The 22,584-nt window shown below is 40.5% G+C and overlaps 1 protein-coding gene across 2 annotated transcripts in view; it reads left to right on the top strand.

The window, feature by feature from the left end:
- Positions 1-22,584, top strand: part of LOC107776356 (protein PIR) — a 48,343-nt gene that overhangs the window by 18,852 nt on the left and 6,907 nt on the right. For both annotated transcript variants that reach the window (XM_075226565.1, XM_075226566.1), the window contains exons 16-28: positions 171-339; positions 643-719; positions 1,055-1,225; positions 1,597-1,673; positions 1,756-1,858; positions 9,305-9,424; positions 9,525-9,668; positions 11,049-11,198; positions 13,266-13,409; positions 13,656-13,743; positions 16,802-16,932; positions 19,268-19,475; positions 20,500-20,672. In XM_075226565.1, the coding sequence (XP_075082666.1) occupies positions 171-339; positions 643-719; positions 1,055-1,225; positions 1,597-1,673; positions 1,756-1,858; positions 9,305-9,424; positions 9,525-9,668; positions 11,049-11,198; positions 13,266-13,409; positions 13,656-13,743; positions 16,802-16,932; positions 19,268-19,475; positions 20,500-20,672 (1,755 nt within the window). The remainder of the gene's footprint in view (positions 1-170; positions 340-642; positions 720-1,054; positions 1,226-1,596; positions 1,674-1,755; positions 1,859-9,304; positions 9,425-9,524; positions 9,669-11,048; positions 11,199-13,265; positions 13,410-13,655; positions 13,744-16,801; positions 16,933-19,267; positions 19,476-20,499; positions 20,673-22,584) is intronic.

The following is a 22,584-nucleotide window of genomic DNA, read 5'->3' on the forward strand; positions in this document are numbered from 1 at the left end:
GCGGAGTAGTGCTTTTCTTCCTCTGTAAGTTAGTGCAAAATTGGTTGCAACTAGCAAACCAAATAATGATGAAAGTGGTTATATCTGAAAGAGAAATACATTAGAAGCGTCTACCTTGGATATTGGGTATGCTATATATTACTCGTATAAATGTTTCTCCCTTTCGCCAGGTCCATTGCTTGCAGTTCCTCATATATGAGGTGGTTTCTGGTGGCAACATGCGGAAGCCTGGTGGTATTTTTGGAAATAGTGGTTCTGAAATACCTATCAATGACTTGAAACAACTGGAGACATTCTTCTACAAGCTTGGGTTTTTCTTGCATGTATTAGACTACACAGGTATCTATCTTATACTGTGTTATTTATATCCTGTAAGGCTCATAAAAATTCATGATCTTTTATATTAATGTGCAAGTTAGGGTGTATAATTGATTAATTGTTGGTGATACTGTACTTATTTAGTCATAGCGATTTGCATGTATAAGAGTGTGTTAGTTCTTCTGTATCATTTTTCTGGCCTTCATATGCCACTGCTTTATGTTTTTGCACCAGACTCCTCTAACACTATTTTGAGTATATGGAAGTTGTTTATTCTGTAATATATCTTCCTTAGCATAATCCATTTCAATTCACTCCTTGCAGCTACTCTAGGAACTTTGACAGATCTTGGTTTCTTATGGTTTAGAGAATTCTATTTGGAGTCTTCTCGTGTTATACAGGTATATAAGTGCCAACTTGCTTGATGATCCCTTTTTTGCATAGTTAAATTCCTATTTGCTAGAAGTTTTGGCGTTCCATTCTGGTGGTATATCTATGGATTTCAACTTCACAGCTAAAGAGGTTCCTTTCTTAATACATATCAACATCCTGATATTCCTTTCTTGTGAGTTGGAAGTAGGAGGCGCCCTGAATCTTCTTAATATCTTAAAAGTTGTGCTTTCTGTAGTTTACCTACCCCCAAACAAATTAAAAAAAATGTACAGAAAAGGCTTTGCCTAGTTCTTCTTAATCTGTCATGGCTATTTCAAGGAACTTTATTCATATCTATTTGCAGTTCCCCATTGAATGCTCCCTTCCATGGATGTTGGTGGATCATGTGATCGAATCTCCAATCATTGGCCTTCTGGAGAGTGCCTTGATGCCATTTGACATCTATAATGATGCTGCTCAGCAAGCATTAGTGATCCTCAAGCAACGCTTTCTATATGATGAAATCGAAGCTGAGGTAATAAACCGTTAAATTCGCATATTAACATTGTTGATCCCGGGGAAAACCTTTTGGTCATCTTCTCTCCATCTTCCTAACTTCACATATGTACATGCAATCTCTATATTCAGCAGATTTTGATGCTGTTGAACTGTATTCTTAAATTCTATCTTATGAGCTAAAGGAACTCTATTATTTCGAATTTCAAGCATTATTCTCACCTTGTAGCATATGCTCATGTGATATTTAAAGTGCAATTTGTTTTAGATATTGTAATATCGATTATACTTTTGGGAAATCTAGTTTAGCAGATTCAATAGGAAGCACTATCTTCCCTTTGTGAATTAAAAGGCTTTTACAACACCTTTTGTTTTCCATATTCTCTCTAGGTGGACAATTGTTTTGATATATTTGTCTTGAAGTTGTGTGAGACTATTTTTACATACTACAAAAGCTGGGCAGCCAGGTATTTCTCTTCTTTACCTTTTACGTGTAACTTTTACTAAATGAGATGGTCTATCAGAAGTTGACGATCTCCTATTCTGCAGTGAGCTACTTGATCCATCATTCCTCTTTGCCATAGACATTGGCGAAAAGTTTGCGGTCCAGCCAATGAGATTCATAGCTCTTTTAAAGACGACTAGAGTGAAGGTAAGTATAAATATAGATTCTGTATCTGGTAATGAACTTATATGTTTTGCCGGGGTTTTTCTCCTGATTTTGTTATGTCCAGTGGCAGTTGGTTCAACTAGTAATCAAGTTACCTCGTTTTCTTCAATATATAGAATTTTCCAAATTTGCATTTGCTTCCATTTTCAAAGATTGAGAAATAAAATTCCTGATTGGTGTGCGCTGAGAAGTTTGGATGTGTTTTATTTAACAGACATGGTACAATACAAGTGACTTGTCTGACATCAACCTCTTTTACAAAAGAAAATAGGGTGGAAAAATAAGGAGATGGAAAATATGCTAGTGATATAATTATTTAACTGTTAATTTCTATAAAAAGAAAAAAAGATATAATACTGTATCTGCGAAGAGAAGATATTATATTGTATCTGTCAAAGGTTCCACAAACCTATTGTTACACGGCGCCTTCCTAAGATTTCTTGGAAAGGCGACGTAAGGCTAAGCAACTGATGTCAGTGCAGTTACTATCCGCCAACTGAGGTCCCCTCCGTACGCTAGACGAGATTGTTAGTGCCGTACGGGAAAACCAATGTCATGAGCAATTGAGAGAACAGAAATGAGAATTGAGAATGAAAGAAAGCTTGATTGCATTAATGAAAACTATTACAGAAAAGCAACACGGTGTCGAGGGGGAGAGACACCAGTACAGAGAATTGTTTGATTGCTAGAAAGTTTGATTGCTTGACCCCCTAATAATGCTTAAAAAAAATAAACCAAAGTTACAAGACTTGACCTAACTAAGCTAGAGGAACATAATGGAAGTACATGAAATAAAACTATACCTAACTAAGCTAGAGGAACATAATGGAAGTACATGAAATAAAACTACTCTATATTTACAATGAAAAAGACTTAGTTTTCTACAAGGTAGAAATAGGTCCGTTGTCAGCAACCTTGTCTTTGGCATCATGGTTTGCGCGCGCGGCGCTTTTGGTATCTGCCTGCGGCTGGGCGCTGGCGAGGGCTATCGGTGGGGCGACAGAGGCACATGCGCGCTTGTCACTTGGCGCAGCCAAGACCACAGGGCCGTCCATGGCGCTAGGTGTTGGGAGGCTTGCTAGACGCAATGGGGCGCGTCCAAGGGGTCATGGGGCATGGTTGGAAAGCCGCCTACCCCACTTTAGTTGGCGACGTCTTCGGCGCCTTAAAAAAAGGCAGCCCGGTGCACTAAGCTCCCGCTATGCGCGGGGTCCCGGGAAGGGCCGGACCACAGGGGTCTATAGTACACAGCCTTACCCTGCATTTCTACAAGAGGTTGTTTTCACGACTTGAACTCGTGACCTCCTGGTCACATGGCAACAACTTTACCAGTTACGCCAAGGCTCCCCTCCTCGGCGCCTTACTTGCAAGGTAATAATCAATTAGGCTCTTGTAGGCTTTTTTGAGGTTTGTTCCCCTCTCCCAAGTATTCTCCTCTGCATCACAACCCTGCCATTTCACCAAGAACTCTTGGTGATCCTTCCTTGAGGCGTGAATCACTCGATCATCAAGAATAGCTTCAACACGCCTTTTTCCGGTTGAGTTGGGGCCTCGAATACTAGGTATTGTGAGTTGGCTCCGTGAAGGATCCTCCATGTCTTCCTGAAAAGGTTTCAGAAGACTGACATGGAAGACGGGATGGATTTTCCACCAAGCTGGGGTATCCACCCGGTATGCAACTTTCCCAATGCACCTTTCAATGGACAAGGGTCCAATGTATTTTTGCAATAGGCGAGGGTCATGGACCCCTGCAAACAAGTACTGCTTTGGGATTTTGACCATCACTTTGTCTCCTACTTGGTATTCAACAAATCGACGATTTTGATCAGCATGCCTCTTCATTCGCTTTTGGGCTTCGACAAGATAGCTCCGCACTATCTCCATTTCGTTTCCATTCTTTTGAGAAGCTAGCAGCTCGAGGAGATTTTGACATGTTTGGTGCATTTACGGTGTGTGGGAGTAGCGATTGCTGTCCGGTAACAATTTCAAAAGCGCTTTTGTTTGTACTAGAGCTCTTTTGTGAATTGAAACACAATTGAGCAACATCCAGAAGCTTCATCCAGTTCTTCTGCGATCCGGTTACAAAGTGGCAGAGATATTCCTCCAGCATGCCATTGAACCGCTCCGTCTGGCCATCAGATTGCGGATGAAAACTTGAGTTGTGGCTCAATTTTGACCCAAAGCACTTAAAGAGTTGGGTCCAAAAGTTGCTAGTGAAGCGTGAGTCGCAATCACTAACGATATCTTTAGGCAGGCCCCAATATTTGACGACATGAGAGAAGAAGAGTCCAGCTGTATCTTCTCCTGATATATATTGTGGGGCTGCTATAAAGGTAGCATACTTGGAAAACCGATCCACCACAACCAAGATAGTTGTGAGATCGTCGACCTTGAGCAATCCGGTGATGAAATCCAGGAAAACGCTTTCCCAAGGTCTCTTTTGGACAACTAGTGGTTCCAAGAGTCCCGCTTGTGTCAAGCGGTCCGACTTGTCCTTCTGGCATACTAGGCAAGTCTTCACATACTGAGCGACGTCATCGGCCATTTGAGGCCAATAATATGCACGGCGAAGTAATGCCATAGTGCGTTCTTCACCGGGATGGCCGGCCCACAAAGTATTGTGACATTCCGCCAGAAGGGTCCTTCGTAGATCTCCTCCTTTAGGAACATAAAGTCGGTTCCTTTTCACTTTTAGGAAACCATCTTCCATGTAGAACTGGCGAGTCTTGTCCTGTCCTACCAAATCAACCAAATACTGTGCAGCAGGATCCTTGATGAGTAGATCATGTATCTGGTCTTTTATGGTGGTGGCTACTTCGCTCCCCCTTAGGGTGGCGAGTAGGCACACTGATGCTAGATCAGCTCTCCGACTGAGTGCATCAGCAACATGATTAGTCTTCCCACTTCGGTATTCCAGGTTGAAGTGAAATTCCGCTAGGAGTTCCTGCCACTTGGCCTGTCGACCATTCAGCTTCGGCTGGGTCATGAAATGGCTAACAACTGTGTTGTCTGTCTTGACCACGAACGGGGTTCCCAGCAGATAATGCCTCCAAAGGCGTAAGCAATGAACGACAGCCAATAATTCTTTCTCGTGGGCGGCATAGCGTCGCTCTGCATTCTTCAGCTTCCGGCTCTCGTATGCTACAGGATGCCTTTCTTGTAGCAAGACTCCGCCAAGGGCATAGTCGGAAGCATCCATTTGTACCTCGAATGGCTTGGCCAAATCAGGGAGGGCCAGGACGGGGCTACTAGACATAGCCGCTTTCAATGCGTTGAAGGCCTCCGCTCACCTAGGTCCCCAATCCCAAGGCGTGACCTTCTTGAGGAGTTCTGTCATTGGCACTGCGATGAGGGAGTAATTTTTCACAAATCGCTGATAGAAGTTGCATAGGCCAAGGAACGCCCTCAAGGCGTGGATATCCTTAGGCGGCGGCCAATCTGTGATAGCCTGAATCTTCTGTTGGTCCATCTTGATCCGCCCTTCTTCGATGACATGTCCGAGGAAGTCAATCCGTTTTTGAGCAAAGGAGCACTTGGATAGCTTCGCATATAATTCGTGCTCCCGCAATCGGGCTAGGACCTTCCGCAAGTGCTCCAGGTGTTCTTTCAGTGTTTGGCTATATACCACAATGTCATCCAAGTAGACCACCACGAATTCGTCAATGTACTCTCGGAAGACCTGGTTCATCAGGGTGCAAAATGTGGTTGGAGCGTTAGTTAAGCCGAATGGCTTAACCGGGAAGTCGTACGACCTATATCTTGTCACACAGGTCGTCTTGTGTTCATCACCCTCTGTAATCCGAACTTGCCAATAACCTATCTTCAGGTCTATTTTGGTGAACACCGTTGCGCCACCCAGTCTATCGAACAAGTCTGCCATTAGCGGAATATGGTACTTGTTCTTCACGTTGATTTTGTTTAGAGCCCGATAATCCACACAGAGTTGTAGGCTGCCATCATGTTTCTTTTGGAATAGCACATGGGACCCGTATGGGGACTTGGAGGGCACGATGATCCCTGTGTCTAGCATTTCCGTTAACTGTCTCCGAAGCTCGGTGAGTTCGGGTTGTGACATTCTGTAAGGCGCCCGGGCGGGTGGCTTCGCACCCGGCACCAACTCAATCTCTAGGCGGGAGTCGCTTTGGCATGTCCTGTTGCATGATGTCTTCAAACTCCAGTAGCAGCTCCTTCACGGGTGCAGGAATGGGATCCGAGGAGCGTTCTATATCTTCAATGCAGAGGGTAGCCAGGAACGTAGTTCATGTCTTTTGACCCCCTTCTTCAACTTCAAGGCCGAGATGTTCTCCGCGGCCATCTTCATGGGCATGCACGGGATAATGCAGGGCTTGGCCCCGTTTGTCTCCATCATCAGTAGCATGTCTGCATACGGTACGGGCATGGTGTTGGTTTGCCTCAGGAATTCCAACCCAACTATCAACTCGAAGTCATCTATGATCACCACTCGCAAGTTGAATTTTCTTTACTTCTTTGGCTATTCCACCCACTGGCTGACGTGAGTTGATAGCCTTGACACGACCTCTGCCCTTTCCTACAACTAGACCAAGGCACTCCACTTGAGTCGAGGCTAAGTAGTTGTGGGTAGCACCCGTGTCTATCATCGCTCGAATGAGCTTGCCATTTACCTTTATCTCGACGAACATTAAGGTCGTCTCTTGTTTAAGAGGAGTCCTCTCATCCGCCTTCTTTTTCTCTTTCTTAGTGATTGGGTAGGGGTCCTTTTTCTTGCGGATACCAGCACTTGTTCCCGCTAAGGCCTCAGAAATAGAGCCAACAATTGCATTGAAGTCACCTACTGGTTCGGTCTGGTCCGCATCATCTGCGTCGTCATCCGTCCCATCATCAAAAGCTTGATGGGCGTTCATCTGTGCATGTGGGCATTCATTATTCCAATGCGGTCCGCCGCAATGACGGCATCCTGAAGGGGGTTTCCTCCCCCGATCGTTGTTGTTAGATGCAGTGCTAGTACTGCCTGAGGAGGGAGCCTTAGATTTGGTTGCACTCCGATCTCCTCCACTTCTGCTAGGGCCACCAGTGCTAGGCTGGCCCCCTTTGTATCCTCCTCGGACAGACTGTTGAGGCCTATCCTTCCGAGCTTCCACTTGATAGTCCCCAAGGCACTCCGTTGCTTGGATCGCCTTGGGTAACGTGTCTACCCTTTGTCTTTGCAGCTCCATATGGGCATTAGGTTTCAACCCTTTTAGGAATGTGAAGAGTGTCTTTGTACCCCATGTCACGTATGTTCAGCATGAGCACGGAGAATTCTCGCACGTAATCCCGCACTGATTTGGTCTGGCGGAGTTTTCGTAGCTTTATCCTTGCATTGTACTCAACATTTTCGGGGAAGAACTGTAGGCGTATGGTGGCTGCCTTCAGTTCTGCCCATGTCTCGAGAGCATCTTCACCGGCCTTGATGGTTTCGTACTTCACCCGCCACCAGAGTTTAGCATCACCCTGAAGATACATGGCAGTAGTTGCTACCTTCTTAGCTTCTTCTAGGCCCCCCACGGCATCGAAGTACTATTCGATGTCGAAGATGAAGTTTTCCACTTCTTTGGCATTTCGAGCTCCACTGTATGGCTTTGGCTCAGGAATTTTCAGTTTTTGTCCCACAGGGGCGAGATTCACAGCACCACCGATTTGGTTTCCGCCTCCTCGAAGCAGGCCTTGTAAAGCAGCATTGACTACATTGAGCTGGCCTGTCAAGTTGTCTATAGTTTGTTGCATGGCAGTTAGCTTGTCTGCCTCTTGTGCCCTGTGGGCTAAATTCTCGGCACGCTCCTGTTAGAAGCCCTCGAATTTATCAAAAAATTCGGCTGCCTCTGTGGCTGCCGTTTGCCGGTCTCCTTCTGAGTCGCGACTAATGTTTTCTATGTCAACTTTGGCCTGGAGCATTCTGCGGTCCAGGTCGTCCAACCTTTGCACTAGCCTGATTTTTAGTTCAGGCACCGTATCCATGATGGGCCGTAATACGTTAACCGTCTCTTCAAGGGCCGCGATGCGATCCCCATGATTCACCATGGTCAGAAATGGTGGTAATGGCAATGTGTTCCCTCGTCCGATGTCGAGCCTAGGCTCTGATACCAACTGTTACGCGGCGCCTTCCTGAGATTCCTTGGAAGAGCAACGTAAGGCTAAGCAACTGATGTTAGTGCAGTTACTATCCGCCAACTGAGATCCCCTCCGTACGCTAGACAAGATTGTTAGTGCCGTACGGGAAAACCAATGTCAAGAGCAATTGAGAAAACATAAATGAGAATTGAGAATGAAAGAAAGCTTGATTGCATTAATGAAAGCTATTATAGAAAAGCAACACGGTGTCGAGGGGGAGAGACACCAGTACAGAGAATTGTTTGCTTGCCAGAAAGTTTGATTGCTTGATCCCCTAATAATGCTTAAAAAAAATAAACCAAAGTTACAAGACTTGACCTAACTAAGCTAGAGGAACATAATGGAAGTACATGAAATAAAACTACTCTATATTTACAATGAAAAGGACTTAGTTTTCTACAAGGTAGAAACAGGTCCGTTGTCAGCAACCTTGTTTTTGGCATCACGGTCTGCGCGCGCGGTGCTGGCGAGGGCTATCGGTGGAGCGACAGAGGCACATGCGCGCTTGTCACTTGGCGTAACCAAGACCACGGGGCCGTACATGGCGCTAGGTATTGGGAGGCTTGCTAGGAACGCCATGGGGCGCGTCCAAGGGGTCATGGGCATGGCTGGAAAGCCACCCATGACACTACTTATGAAAACTACTTACATGGATACAATGACCTCTTAAAAAGCATAGATGTCACATTAGTCTACAAAATTTAAACATATCCTCGAGGCACCATTCATTTTAGAGGAGATGCATCCATGTTGACCAGTTGTTTTTTTTACTTATGTTGAAATGTGTGACCATCTCTGCGGAAAGCTTAAGCGGTTAGAGAGAGCACAACTTTTTACTTTACTTAATTATGCCTTCAAACACGCCCGCTCATGTGCTGGGTTGATTTTCTTAATGAGCTAAGCACATGGAAATTCTTTTTGATAATGAGTGGCGGTCAGACTCGAACCCAGAATGTGAGAATTGAGACCAGTAAAAGAAATTGAGAGCAAAACTGCTTGATTACTCCCTCAAGCTATTGGGGTTTTACTAGTGAAGTCTACATATTCTAAGAAAGGAAAGAGAATAAAAAATGCAAAGTTGACGGAGTAAATCAAGCTCACAGATCCTATGCTATATTTACTAGATCCGAGTAATATTCACAAGATTAGTAACACGTCCTTGGTTATTTATTCTCCCTTTCTACATTATGGTTATATTTATGTTCTAATTTTGGAGTTGTATATGAGAATCTTGGTTTACCTACATTACGTTCACTCCTTTGGTTATTAATTTCTAACTAGAATTTTTGTTACATGCAGCTTCTAGGAAGGACCATCAACTTGAGAAGTTTGATTGCTGATAGGATGAACAAAATGTTCAGAGATAATCTTGAATTCCTGTTTGATCGCTTTGAATCACAGGATTTATGTGCCATTGTGGTAAAAACTCTCACATATCTTCTGAATTCACCCAAAACCTGAACCTTCCTTATCTCTTAATTGAAAATTTTAACACTTATTCTCTCTCTCTCTCTCTCAGGAACTGGAAATGTTGCTGGACATTTTGCAACTTACTCATGAATTGCTCTCAAAAGACCTTATAATAGATTCTTTCAATCTTATGTTGAACGAGATGCAGGAGAATGTATCCCTTGTTTCTTATTCTAGTCGACTTGCTTCTCAGGTTTGTCAGTATCTTTTTCAATCCTGTGTGAAACTTAGTATGGCAGATACTCATATTTATCTATCTCTGTTTTATCTCCTGCTCCACCTTTACTTATCTTCTTGATTCTGGTGAGTTGTGGCTTTAATTACTATTTTCTAAGCTCCGCAATTCTAGTCGGTTGTGAATATATATGTATATCACATAGTTATGAACTTCATTGATTTCTTAATACGTACTTCATGTGCAGCCAATGAAAAGGGCGACATGTTCGCAGTAGTTATGATTTGAAAAGTTAATTGTTGGACCTAATTTTGATACCATGTCTTCACCTTTATGATGTTCTGGTGCAATATACTTACTTTCCCAATTTTATTTTCTTTTGTAAGTTCTTTCTGGTTTTCGACCCTATTCTAAATTCTGCATAATGTTAAAAAATATACCTTCTGACTTGTTGGCTTTTGCTTTTTTATTTTTTTCTTTTGAAGAAAAGGAAGAAAAGATATGAACGCAAGATTCTAAATTTGCTTTCTCCTTGGGGACTGTTGGTAATTATGATAAGGGAAGAGGTACGTGGGAGTGGAGGGAAAGATGGTTGACGCACGTGTCTGTGGGTGGGGATAGGAGTGGGGTGATGGAGTGGTGCTGGGCTACATGACAAATGGGTTCTCATTCTGGGCTACATGACAAATGGGTTCTCATTCAATTCAAGCAAGTGACGAGTTCAGTTACAGTAAATAGTTGGGCATGTAAGGCTTCCACGGTGTAATAGAGGAAGGGGACAACAGAGAACTACCGAATCCTAAGCTAAGAGTTCAAAGCTAAAAACTTAAAATAGTCCCCACTCCTCCCCCCTTCCAAAGAAAAGAGAAAAGGGAGGGAAAATGAAAAAAAGAGAACAGAGTAAATAACAAGGCACTGACTTACAGTAGGTTTCATATGTAACTAGGGAAAAGCAACAATGCCTACGAGAGAACACATAAACAGAAAATGTAGCCCGTCATTTTGGTTACTGCAAGGTCTGTATTTTTATTGGAAAGGAAGTGCTGCAGCTTAGTTTATCGATCAAGTGAAGAAAAAGGTCTGTAGACCAAGATAGATGTGCTGTGCTTTAGTACGGTGCTAGTTTTATCATCAGTACAGTAGATTAACCTTGGCTGTCTTCATTTGTTTGGAGCACTTGAACGATCAATCTGCTTACATGGATAACTCGCCAATCTATGTTCTCAAATATCGTTTTGCGATATGTGCTAATTTTTCTTCCTAAATTTTATACATCTCCCTGGCCGAATTGTTTTCCTGTTAACATTTCTAATTAAGAGTCTTAATAAGACAGTTGTCAATACTGGAACAACTCAGTAATGTAATAAGGATACTTATTATGCTCTTGATGTGCTCTAGATTTGGACAGAAATGCAAAATGACTTCTTGCCAAATTTCATCCTTTGCAATACAACTCAGCGCTTTGTCCGATCATCACGAGTGCCCCCTGTTCCTGTCCAAAAGCCTTCGGTTCCTTATGCAAAGCCAAACTTCTACTGTGGTACTCCTGTAAGAAACTACCTCCTTGGCACATTTCCTGATTTAATGTTCTAGTACTCTTTAAATGGTGTTTTCTGCTGTTACCATATTGAGGCTTCTGTATGTCTATTAAGTTTCTTCAGTTGCAACTTTTTCCAGCAGTTGTTCAGTGTATTTTCAGTCGTATATTATGAATGTTACTCTCTGAGCTGAAGAAATGATATCTGAATCTTACTAATGCAATTTGAGAAAATGAGCTTAAAATTGAGCAATTAACAGTGCAAGTAGAGCACATAGAGGAAATGAAAAGGTCGAAGTGATAGTTTCGCCGCTTCCTAGGTAGATCTCCACATGCCCTTGTATAGGTGCGACATTGTAATGATTGAATGTTCTAAAGGAGATGAGGTATATCTTATGAGGTTGTTTCAGAAGACCTAAAATCTCTCAGAATCAATTGAACTAACTAAAAACAGAATACACAATTGCAGCAAATGATCTATATAAAAGTTACCAACTAGTTGGACTAAGGTTTAGTTATTGCAATTACACTTGCATTCAGTTCTGTATTTTTAAGGAGTCTTTTGAGTCAACTAGAGACGTGTATGCCAGTAAATATTCAATGAGACTTGCATGCCAGTGTAGAGAGAAATGTGAAATTTAAAGTACCTAAGTTTTTGAGAATTTGTAATTTGCTGTCACTCCCTCTGATTCATTTTTCTTAAAGTTCATGGCTATATGTATGTAATTTTTCAATGACATTATATCTTTTATCGTCTATGAATATTGGGGATTCTGTGAAAAGATCTGGTGGTGTTGTCTTTCATTCAACCACCTCAACCTCGAGTTTCTCCTCTTTAAATTTATTGTCAAATAGCTATGCAAACCTAAGTTGATCGAACTCGGGTGCGGTTGTCCGATACGGGTGCATATCTAGAGGTAGGATCTTTCATGATCTAAATTTTAAGATGTGGGGGGAGGGTTACGGATCCAGGTACGGATATGGGTGCGGGGATTCGGTTAAAAATAATTCAAATATCTATTGAGACATTACATCCAAGTAGGGCTGTTTAAGGGGAGGGGATTACCTGGAACCGGTCCGGTCCGTACCGGTACTGCTCCGTCCCAGTCCAGTTGGGGGGTAGGGGTAGGGGATTTAGGCAAAGGGAACGGGGAGTAGGAGGGTACCGGAAAAAGTACCCTTAGAACCGGTCTGGTTGGCACCCTTAAGGTACCGAATCGGTATCGGTCAAATACCCTTAGTTTTTTTAATTTATTTATTAAATTTAGCCATTTTTGACCGTTAGCCAACGGTTATTTTTAAAAAATAGCCATTGGCAACCGCCAAAAATGTCTATTTTTTCCTCCCAACCCCCCTAACAACCCATCTACCCCCTAATTTATGTTTTTAACCTCTAAGTTTGTGTATATTTAAATATAGCAATTTTTGAAAATTTTAATTTAAAAATACACCTAAGTACCCTTACTGGCCCCCTTAAGTACCCTCCCCCTAGGACCGGTAGTGGTACTGGTACGGAACCCCCAAAAGTCCCCTTACTCCATATCCTTAATTCCCCTTAGCCTCAGGCCCCTTAAGGAATCCTCTCCTTACCGGTACAGCCCCCTTTACCCAGTCCCCTTAAGTACCCAGAACCCTCCCCTTAGACAACCCTACACAAGGTATTCCGAGAAGGATAAAATATTGATCAAGAGAAAAGTTCAAGAAGGAGATAAAAGAAAAGTTAGAAATTTCTATATACAAGGTATTCTATTTTCTTCAATTTCACCTTAACTTTTGTTTTGAGTTCAAAAATCACTGTATCTGTCCCGAATTTCTGTCAATTTTGGGCAAAGTATCCAAAATTGGTTGACTAGATCCGGTACGGATCCCACACCCATACCCATGTTGTGTCGACACAGGTGTGACACCGAAAGTGGAGTCCGAGCAACTTAGATGCAAACAACTTTTTGTCATATTTGTATTTGATTTGAAGATAATGATATTTCAGTGTGTCTTGGATAGACTGGATACAATTACTTTCCATGATATTTGGATTATTATATAGCATAATTAATCAATTCCCTTTGTTCTTGCTGTAGGATTTGAATTCTGCTTACCAGAGCTTTGCTCGATTGTACTGTGGTTTTTTTGGCGTTCCTCACATGTTTTCTCTAGTCAAGCTCCTGGGATCTAGGTCACTGCCTTGGCTTATGCGAGCCCTTTTGGATCATATATCGAACAAGGTAACAGATCTATGACAATTACTAGTGTCTCTCCTGATAATGTCCTGCATTATTATTTCAGTTTTCATGTCACTGTACTGGAACCACTGATTTATCATGAATATTTTCCCTTATTTGGTAATCATCTTGCTGACTTTAAGTTCATATAAATGAAAATATTTTTAGCTTCATCTGTCTGCAATTTGTGGCATATTATCATTACAAAGCTCTGGTTTAAATGCTAACGCATTGCGAATTCTCGTCCAGATAACTACTGTTGAACCAATGATTACTGGATTGCAACAAGCTTTGCCAAAATCTATAGGGTTGCTTCCATTTGATGGTGGTATATCAGGTAAGTTTGTCGCATTATGTAGCAAAGTTGACCTCCAAAGGTATCTAAATGTCAGCTTTTTGAATGACTCGTATCCTTCTGCCTCACCTATACTGGTAGCAGAAATCAACTTCAGTGAAGGTGCCATCTCCCTGTGGGAGACTTTTCTTGTACTAATCCAGAGTATTTGGTTACCCATATTCACTGTCCTTTGAAACTTGATATTGCTGGCCTCTTACATCTCCTGTTAGTGTAAGTTAGTTTTTGAAATGGTAGTCACGTTGCACCCTTTCTTGTTTTGCCTTACTATGTGTAATATTCCTACTGCCTTCTTTCAGAAGGAGAAGCAAAACCTCCTTCAAAATTCTTTTCGGGTAACTCTGGTTTATGTTAGACTAAATACTTGAGCTTAAGAATTGTAAAATTCTGAAAAAACGTGAATTTTTTTTCAAGTGAAAATGGTATTTGAAAATTAGAGTTGTGTTTGGACATGAATATAATTTTGGATTGTTTTTGAATTTTTGTGAGTGATCTGAGTGCAAATTTTGAAAAATAGCTTTTTGGAGTTTTTCAAATTTTCGAAAAATTTCAAAATTCATCTTCAAGTGAAAATTGAAAATTTTATGGCTAAACGCTGATTTCGAAAAAGTGAAAAAATTTCGAAAAAAGTGAAAAAAAAGTCATGGCCAAACGGGCTCTAAATACTTGAGCTTATTTGGTCCACAGTAGGAAGCTTCTTGTACTTTAGGTATTGTGTGCGAGCCAAGTGATTAGTCTTCTTCTCATCTAGTTTGCCTTCGAGGGAGTTAAGGCTGAGTATATTTTCGGATTTTGAGTTTAATAACCTCTCATAAAGATTTTTATGCCTTGGTGATTGAATTAGGAAAGAAGAGAATGTTTGAAGTATTGCTAAATAACCTAAACTTGGATGCCTTTTCCCCTTTCAACTATAAGGGCTCTAGATGTTTCTCTCTTTTGCTCCTCAACGTGAAGTATTGCTAAAGAACCCAACTTGGATTTTTCCCTTTCAACTGGCTCTAGATATGTATCTTCTTTGGTCTTTAATGTGCTCTCAACATCAGGAATATGGAATGCGGAGACAATGTATTTGTTCAGTAATCTTGCTGCAAGTTTGAAATTGAAAATTTCTAATTAGTTTCCGAGCACCAATTTAGTAAAATATGTTGCTCTCTCAGCATAGTCTCTTAGGTTTTGTTCTATTAGTTATGATTTATGGATGTAATCTTTTCTAGAGCAGCTTTTGTAATGTATTTCAAACAGGCAGAATCTTGCCGTAATCTTGGTTAGAAGTTTTAGTTAGAATCAGTTTGTATTTATCTTTTATAGCATATATGTTATTCCATGTTTAGAAAAGCAGCTATTTCATATAGTTTTCTTTTAAACTGGGTTAGCAGTATTCTCAATGGTAGAGCGGCCTTGCTGCCACGATCCACTTATATTCAGCCCTTTAAAACTTGGCTAGCGGCAAAACCCTGGTTTTCAAGCTTCAAATCACAAAAGTTTGCATTTCCGAAGTCACGTCAATTCTTTTACCCAGGGTTGTAAATAGCGCTCGCCTCAGCGCTAATAGCGTGGGGCGTAGCGATGCGAGCCTCCATCGCTTTTCTGCTGTGTTGCGTTGTGTTTTACAAATAGCGCTCGCCTTTGCCTGTGTAGCGAGAGGCGACACTGTAGCGAGATGCGACTATAGCGTCGCTTTGGATTAAAGAAAACGACTCGCGATTAGGGCTTTGAGCTTTCAGACATTTCTTTCTTCTTCACGCTTCAAACAGCAGAGCAGCCACATCGATTTCTTTCTCCAGCCATAGCCACAGTGGTCGACCCAGCCACATCTCGAGTTTCTGCCATTTTCTTCTTCATCCAAGTCGACCCAGGTATGCTTCTCTTCTTCTTCGAGTTTCCTTTTTTCAGTCTTCTTTCTTCTTTCTCCTTTCATTCTTTCTTTCTTCCTTTTTCTTCTTCTTCTTCTTCTTCTCTTTTTTTTTTTTTTGGCCTCTGTTTTTTATCAAGCAGCAGTCAACAGAACAGAGTCTGCTTTTGCTCTGTTTTTTCTTCCTTTTTCTTCTTCTTCTCTTCTTCTTTTTTCTTTTGCTCTGTTTTTATCGAGCAGCACCCTGTTTTTGATCTGTTCTGACTTGTCTTTCTTTTTGTTCTTCAGTTCTTCTTCTCTTCTTCTTTCTTTTTTTGCTCTGTTTTTTGTTTTTCAATTCCTTCACAGCTTCACTTTGGGCAGAGGCAGAGAGCATTATTTCAAACCTGAAGAAGAATAGATGTTGCTTGTTTTAGTTTATGAATCTACTATGACTATCTATTAAATTTTTATTGAATTTTTAGTTATATATATATATATATATATATATATATATATATATATATATATATATATATATATATATATAAAATTTTTTTGTATAAATTGTCGCTTCACATCAAAAAGGCGAGCGCTTCGCTTCTCGCCTCAGTGAAGCGGGCCCTCGTCGCTATTTGTCGCCACACGCTATTCAAAACACTGCTTTTACCGAAGTCAAGTAAATTTTATTTGTCAATCAAAGAGTTAGAAAGCTAGTCTTAAACAGACCAATCTAAATTTGACCTCATTGCTGGATTCTGAGTTTTTGGCATTGCTCTTCACTCAATAATTACTCACAGAACAGTTGGATTGCGCAAGGGCTGAACTGCATTCAGGACAAAGGAGAAGCGGCATCTGTTAAAGGCAAATACACTAGTGGAGGGTCCCAGACCTCTTAACAGTGATGAATCCACCAAAGAAGAATTTGACCTTGGCCATAATTGGATGAATGGATTGAATACTGGGGGATGCACAAAAGTTAATGTTTATTTAATAGGAATGTATCACTACTGGTGACTGTATGCTGTTTAGACGAGAATCATCTTTTTGTATGCATCATATGTGCGACCATTCCAAATCACATCAATAAATAATTAAACCTTATCCACAAATAAAATATCATTTTGTATTCTCTGATTCCCGATGTTGTTAAGTGGTTATTGTTGTTCAATATCTAATGGTCTTGTTACTGTTTTTTCCAATGCTTAGGCTGTATGAGGCTTGTCAAGGAGCATCTTAGCTGTTGGCATTCAAAATCTGAACTCAAAGCTGAAGTCCTTTGTGGAATCAAGGAGATTGGTAGCATATTGTACTGGATGGGACTTCTTGATATTGTATTGGTAAGTTTCCTGAGCTTCTGGCATGACCAATAAGTAAATTATCCTCTCAGATACTATAACAGGTAGTTGGTTAGCCAAATAAGGGATACAGTTAGGTCAATGCAGGATAAATGTTGAATTGGTGATCTGCCATTTCCAGTAAATTTTTTGTCCCCCAGGTGGTATTTAAGTCTGGGAATTATGTGAAGATGTTATTAGATCCAACTCTAAGAAGACCTCTCATCAAGATTTAGTTAATTAAATAAAATATACTATCTTTAATAGTTTAAACTTTAGATGAGGTGGTCACACAATTCAGTTTAAAAGCCTCTAGGATCTTGGTAGAGAGTCAAGTAGTTTTTGCCTAATGGTGGGTGGACTGACTCAGCATGCCCTGCTAATGTTTTTCTTCTTTCTCTTCTATTTCCTTATTCCGGCTTCACTGTGTTGTACCTGTTTCTAGCGAACTTTCAGCGGCACTTCACCTTTGTAGTGACCGCTCCCACGACACCATGCCTCTTTTCGACAATTGTTAAGTATTGTCTCTCTTTTCAATGACTGTCCTCATGGCATTGCATCTCTTTTCCGTTACCATTCCAGGTCACACCATGCCTCCTTGTAGTGATCGTTCTTGCAGCACTGTACCTCTATCCGTCCATCTTTCTGACAAACTACTTTTCCAGCAAGATCTCAGCTATTAGAGCGTTTCAATCTAGATTTTCAGGCGATCTTTTGACAATATTGTTTCTATGTTTTCAAAATAAACAAGTTTAAGTTGGTTTCTCCGCTTTGAGTTTGAGTGGGCGTGTTGAATGTTAAAGAGAATGTGTCAAGGTTTTCTTGTTCCCTTTTTGATACAACTCCTAGTGGGCTTGCAATTTATGGTTCTTTTTCCATCGATGTATTTCTCTAATTAACTGATTACCTTTAGAATATGCGTTTATTACTTTTTTGGGTATATATTTGTCCGAAGACTTTTTTCTTTTCTGTTTTGTGGCTCTTCTTTTCTGCAGCTTTCTCTGGGGCCTTGTAATTTTGGTTTTTAATTTATTTTCCTGATTGATTTCTAAAATGCTATTTCTTTTTAATAGTTTATATTAGATTAGTTATGAATTCAGGCTAAGGCATTTAGAGAATAAAGGATTTGATCTGGTGAGCTATGCGATGCATAATCAGTTATACCATACCGTACATGGGAGAACTTTTATATTGAACAGCTAATCCCTTCATACAATCCAATGCGGAGTAATGGGATTTCCTGTCTTAAACAATCCCTCATGCCAATTGATCCTGTAAATAAGTGTTGGTGTGTGCTATCACGTCACGTGATTCTTGTCATTATTTACTTTTGGCATTAATTTTCTCATGTACCGATAAAAGTGAAATAAAGGTAATAGATCTAACCAATATATCAGTTTAGTTTTCCTATGAACAGGAATAGGACACCGTGAGGTAATAAGATGGTGCCACTGAACTTGTTTTGCTTGCTCTAATATTCTGTTATGTTCTTGGCAGGAATAACTCATCATTAAATTGTACTAGTTTGTTCTGTAGATAACACTTGGGACACATCTTCAGGCTTGTCATTTCTGTATGATCTTGCCACAACTGCTTTGCTTTTCTTTCTGTGACATATATTTATCGCACCAACATAAGTTAAGACCCAAGCAGAGGGTCTCTCGGAAACGGCCTCTCTACCTGCACAAGGTAGGGGTAAGGTCTGTGTACACACTACCCTCCTCAGACCCCACTTGTGGGAATATATTCGGTATGTTGTTGTTGTTGTTGCTGCACAACATAAATTACAAGATGGTTAATAGACCGACTGTTCGTTTGATCTCCTGGGCAATTTGCCTAAATCCTTGTTATCTGAAAGTAGTTTGAATATCTCAGTAACTAGAGTTTACTACATTGTCCTTTGTTATGTTTGGGGAAGGCAGACTGTTGAATAGCATTTCTGATCCTGCTGCTCACCTGGATAAGAGTTTATTACTTGCATAAAGTATGGAGTTGTGTCGGAGCGTGTGCTTGCAATCTCCTGAAGGCAGAAGTTTCTCCAATATTTGATCTCATCCTATGAGTCATAAAGTAGGTTTCTGCAAAAGGAAATGATGGAGCAAATGAATGTCTAATAGGCTTTTTTTTTTTTGGGACATGATGCCTTTTTTCATTTGGTTACATCTGTGTAATGAAGTTAATTGATCTTGGACCATTGAATTACAACAATCTTCACGTTCTTTTACTTTTTAGTTATCACCTTATTTTTGCTTGAAAAGTGATGGTATTTACTGTTGTGGTAGTGATAATATTCCACAAAGAGGAATCTTTAATATCTTCTGTATTATACATGTGACAGAGAGAAGTGGATACCCGCCATTTTATGCAAACTGCCCCTTGGTTGGGCTTGATTCCTGGTGCTGACGGGCAAATATTGCACTCTCAAGATGGGGGAGATAGCCCTATGGTCACTCTGTTTAAATCAGCAACTACTGCCACCACGTCCAACCATAACTGTACAAATCCATCATCATTTCACACTATATCAAGACAAGCAGAAGCTGCTGGTATGTACCTTTTCTGTATCCAGCCTTTTAATGAGCTTGTCGATATAATCATTTAAGACATGTTAAACAACTCATTATGGCATCTAAAGTCTGATATCATAGAATTCAGTCATGGTTCAAGTCTCTCTGGCACATTCCCCATTGGACTATGTCACTGTGATGCTTTAGTACCATCATTCTTACAGTGTCCTCTTTTTCCTCTTGAAGAAGAGGAATTTAATCTTATGTGCAGGAAAGCCCTATTACATAATTATATTACGTGCCAGAATATTTGCAACTTTTTAAAAGGCTTATCAGACAATTGGGATCCAAAAGACGGTGTAAACTTGCTTATTAGATAATTGGACCAGGAAAGATATTGCCAACTTGCTATATCTTGTCTTTATTAGTTAGTATCTTTTTCGTTGCCATGCTTCACTAGTTATGAAGCCATTTGCTTTTAAGATGAAAGGAAAAAACTGGACTGGTTCCTGTGGCTAATAAGGGTCTCTACATATTATTGAGTTGTAAACTATATAGGGGCAAGATATACTCCCCCTGTATCATATATTTGGTCACTTATTTTTTAAGCACATTTAGTGTGATTGGTGAGGAAGATGAGGGCTTGTATATGTGCGAAATTTTATGTGAATTTGGAAGGTCCCACCGCGAGCAATAAATAAATTATTAAAATTGCAGTTTAGGCTCATCTTCATGAATCATTTGAACTGAGTCCTTGCTCATGTATAGAAGGTAGTTATGAACTAGGGAAGCTAAGGTGGGAAGTTACTTCTGATTCCCTCTTGTTAAATACTCATAAAGATTCCTCCAATTTCGTCTCTCTTTCATGCTTTTGTGCAATTTCTATTTTCTTTTTCTCTGCAATTTTCCTTCTTGTAAGGAGGGTAGTGAACTACTGTGATTGTTACGTAACCTCAACCAGTAAACCCTGTTATTTGTTTGAGTTGCTCTAAGTTGATAATCTTGTTTGCTTTATTCTTGTATCATGTAACTTAAGCATTTCCACTTTCCATTTTGGTTTCAGATTTGTTGTATAAGGCCAATATTAACACTGGAAGTGTGCTGGAATATGCCCTTGCTTTTACAAGTGCCGCATTAGATAAATACTGCAGTAAATGGAGTGCAGCCCCAAAGACGGGATTTATTGATATTACCACTTCCAAGGACTTCTACCGGATTTTCAGCGGACTCCAGATTGTAAGATACAAAATGTCATTCGCTTCATTTGTTTTATAAAATTTCATTGCACTTTTAACTGCATATTTCAATGGTTTGAACATTAATGATGTCTTCAATGTTGCAAATTTGTTGTGCACACATTATATTTGTCTCTGGTTACAATTTTACCTGATTAATACATCAACAACTATCAGCTGGACTGTCATGGTTTATGCAGAATCCCTGCAGTTTACTACCTCTGTACCTTTTTCTGATTAAAAGAACTACCTCTATCGCTTTTTGTTTGACCTATTTCCTACTTTAGTCTATTAGAATGTTTAAGTGTTTAGTGTTGGAGTAGAGTGTTAGAAGAGTTATGTTCTTATGTTAGCTATTGTCCCACACTGTAAAAATATCATGTGTTTTTATTCAACACTTATAAGTAGGTGTGCCTTGTGTTTTCATTAAATTAACAGGTCTTTAGTATGTCTCTTCCTTTCTCTTCTTTTTTTTTTTTTTTTCTTTTCACATGGCATTGTAGCCTTTACAATCTTGGTTGAGACTCCCTTATTTTTTTTTTTTGGTTGTTAAAAAAGTCACGGTAGGGGTAAGGTTATGTTGTTGGTGTTGATTGTTAACTGCGTACACACTACCTGCCCAAACCCCACTATGTGGGATTACACTGGGTATGTTGTTGGTGTTGATTGTTAAAAAAAGTATTGATTTCAGCAGTTGAGACTCAAATCGTTTATGCTTACCGTCATGTGGCCATACACCTACCTGCCCCACCAATGTTTTCCTGATTTCTTTCTGCATTGTATTTGTCCCAGTGGCAATCGATGTTGCTCATCCTTCTGCCAGCCAGTTCCCCTCTCTGGTTCTTTGGGTCGCTCCTCTGACTTACCCCAGCAATCCTCTACTTTGCCTTTTTTCGGAATAACTTATATTCAAAGCAGCTTTTTCACACGTCACTCCTCTCTGTCCGGCTATTTAAATAGCTGTCACTTTTTGATGACTGCCTGACACCTTTTCACTGACCACCCGGCTCCTCTTTTCAGCAACCGTCCAGCGCCTCTCTTCAGGCTCACCCCAGCGCCTCCTTTTGGCTACCTCTCCGATGGCACCACACCTCTTCTAGCGAATCTTCTAGTGTCACCTTGCCTCTTTCCTGTGACTGTTCCAGCGTTACTGTGCCTCTTTTCACTGACTGCATCACTGCACCTATTTCCTATGACAGTTCCAACATCGCCATGCACTGTACCTCTCTGACAATGCCACACTTCTTTCTGGTGACTATTTTCGATTCATCTCCTGGATACTGCTCCAGCAATATATTTTCCAACGACCAGAGCTTTTCCAGCCGGATTTGGCAGGATTTTCCAGTATGTATTCTGACTATATCTACTTTTAACGTCTTCAACACAAAGAAATTCAAGTTGGTTTTTCCACTTTGAGTTTGAGGGGACGTGTTAGGATGTTGAGAGTTAAAGTGTTAGAGGAGTTATTGTCTTATATTTGATGTAGTCTAATTTTAAAAAATTATCATGTATGTTAACACCTATATATAGGTGTGCCTTTTCTTCACGAAATCATCAAGTCTTCATCTATCTCTTCCCTTATGTTCTTTTTTCACCTAATCTATCCCCAATTACTTCTTTCATGTAATGGTGATTTTTTCCCCTCTCCTTTCCAGGTTATCTCGATATGGTCGTTCACTTTCGTTAGGTGGAATGTTCTAATACAATTTAAATAATGGAAAAGGGCTATAACTGCCCCTGGACTATTGGATTTGGTATAATAATACCCTCCGTCCACCTATTTTGCAAAATTTGCCCCCACCGTTTTCTTTTCGGCTCAAACTACCCTTATGACTAGCCCTATCTTTTAAAAAAAAAACTATAATTAGTTATTACATGTCATGTTTCTATTGGCCTAACTTAAACCCACCCCA

This window comes from Nicotiana tabacum, chromosome 12, assembly GCF_000715075.1.
Source record: "Nicotiana tabacum cultivar K326 chromosome 12, ASM71507v2, whole genome shotgun sequence".
NCBI classification, from domain to species: Eukaryota; Viridiplantae; Streptophyta; class Magnoliopsida; order Solanales; family Solanaceae; genus Nicotiana; species Nicotiana tabacum.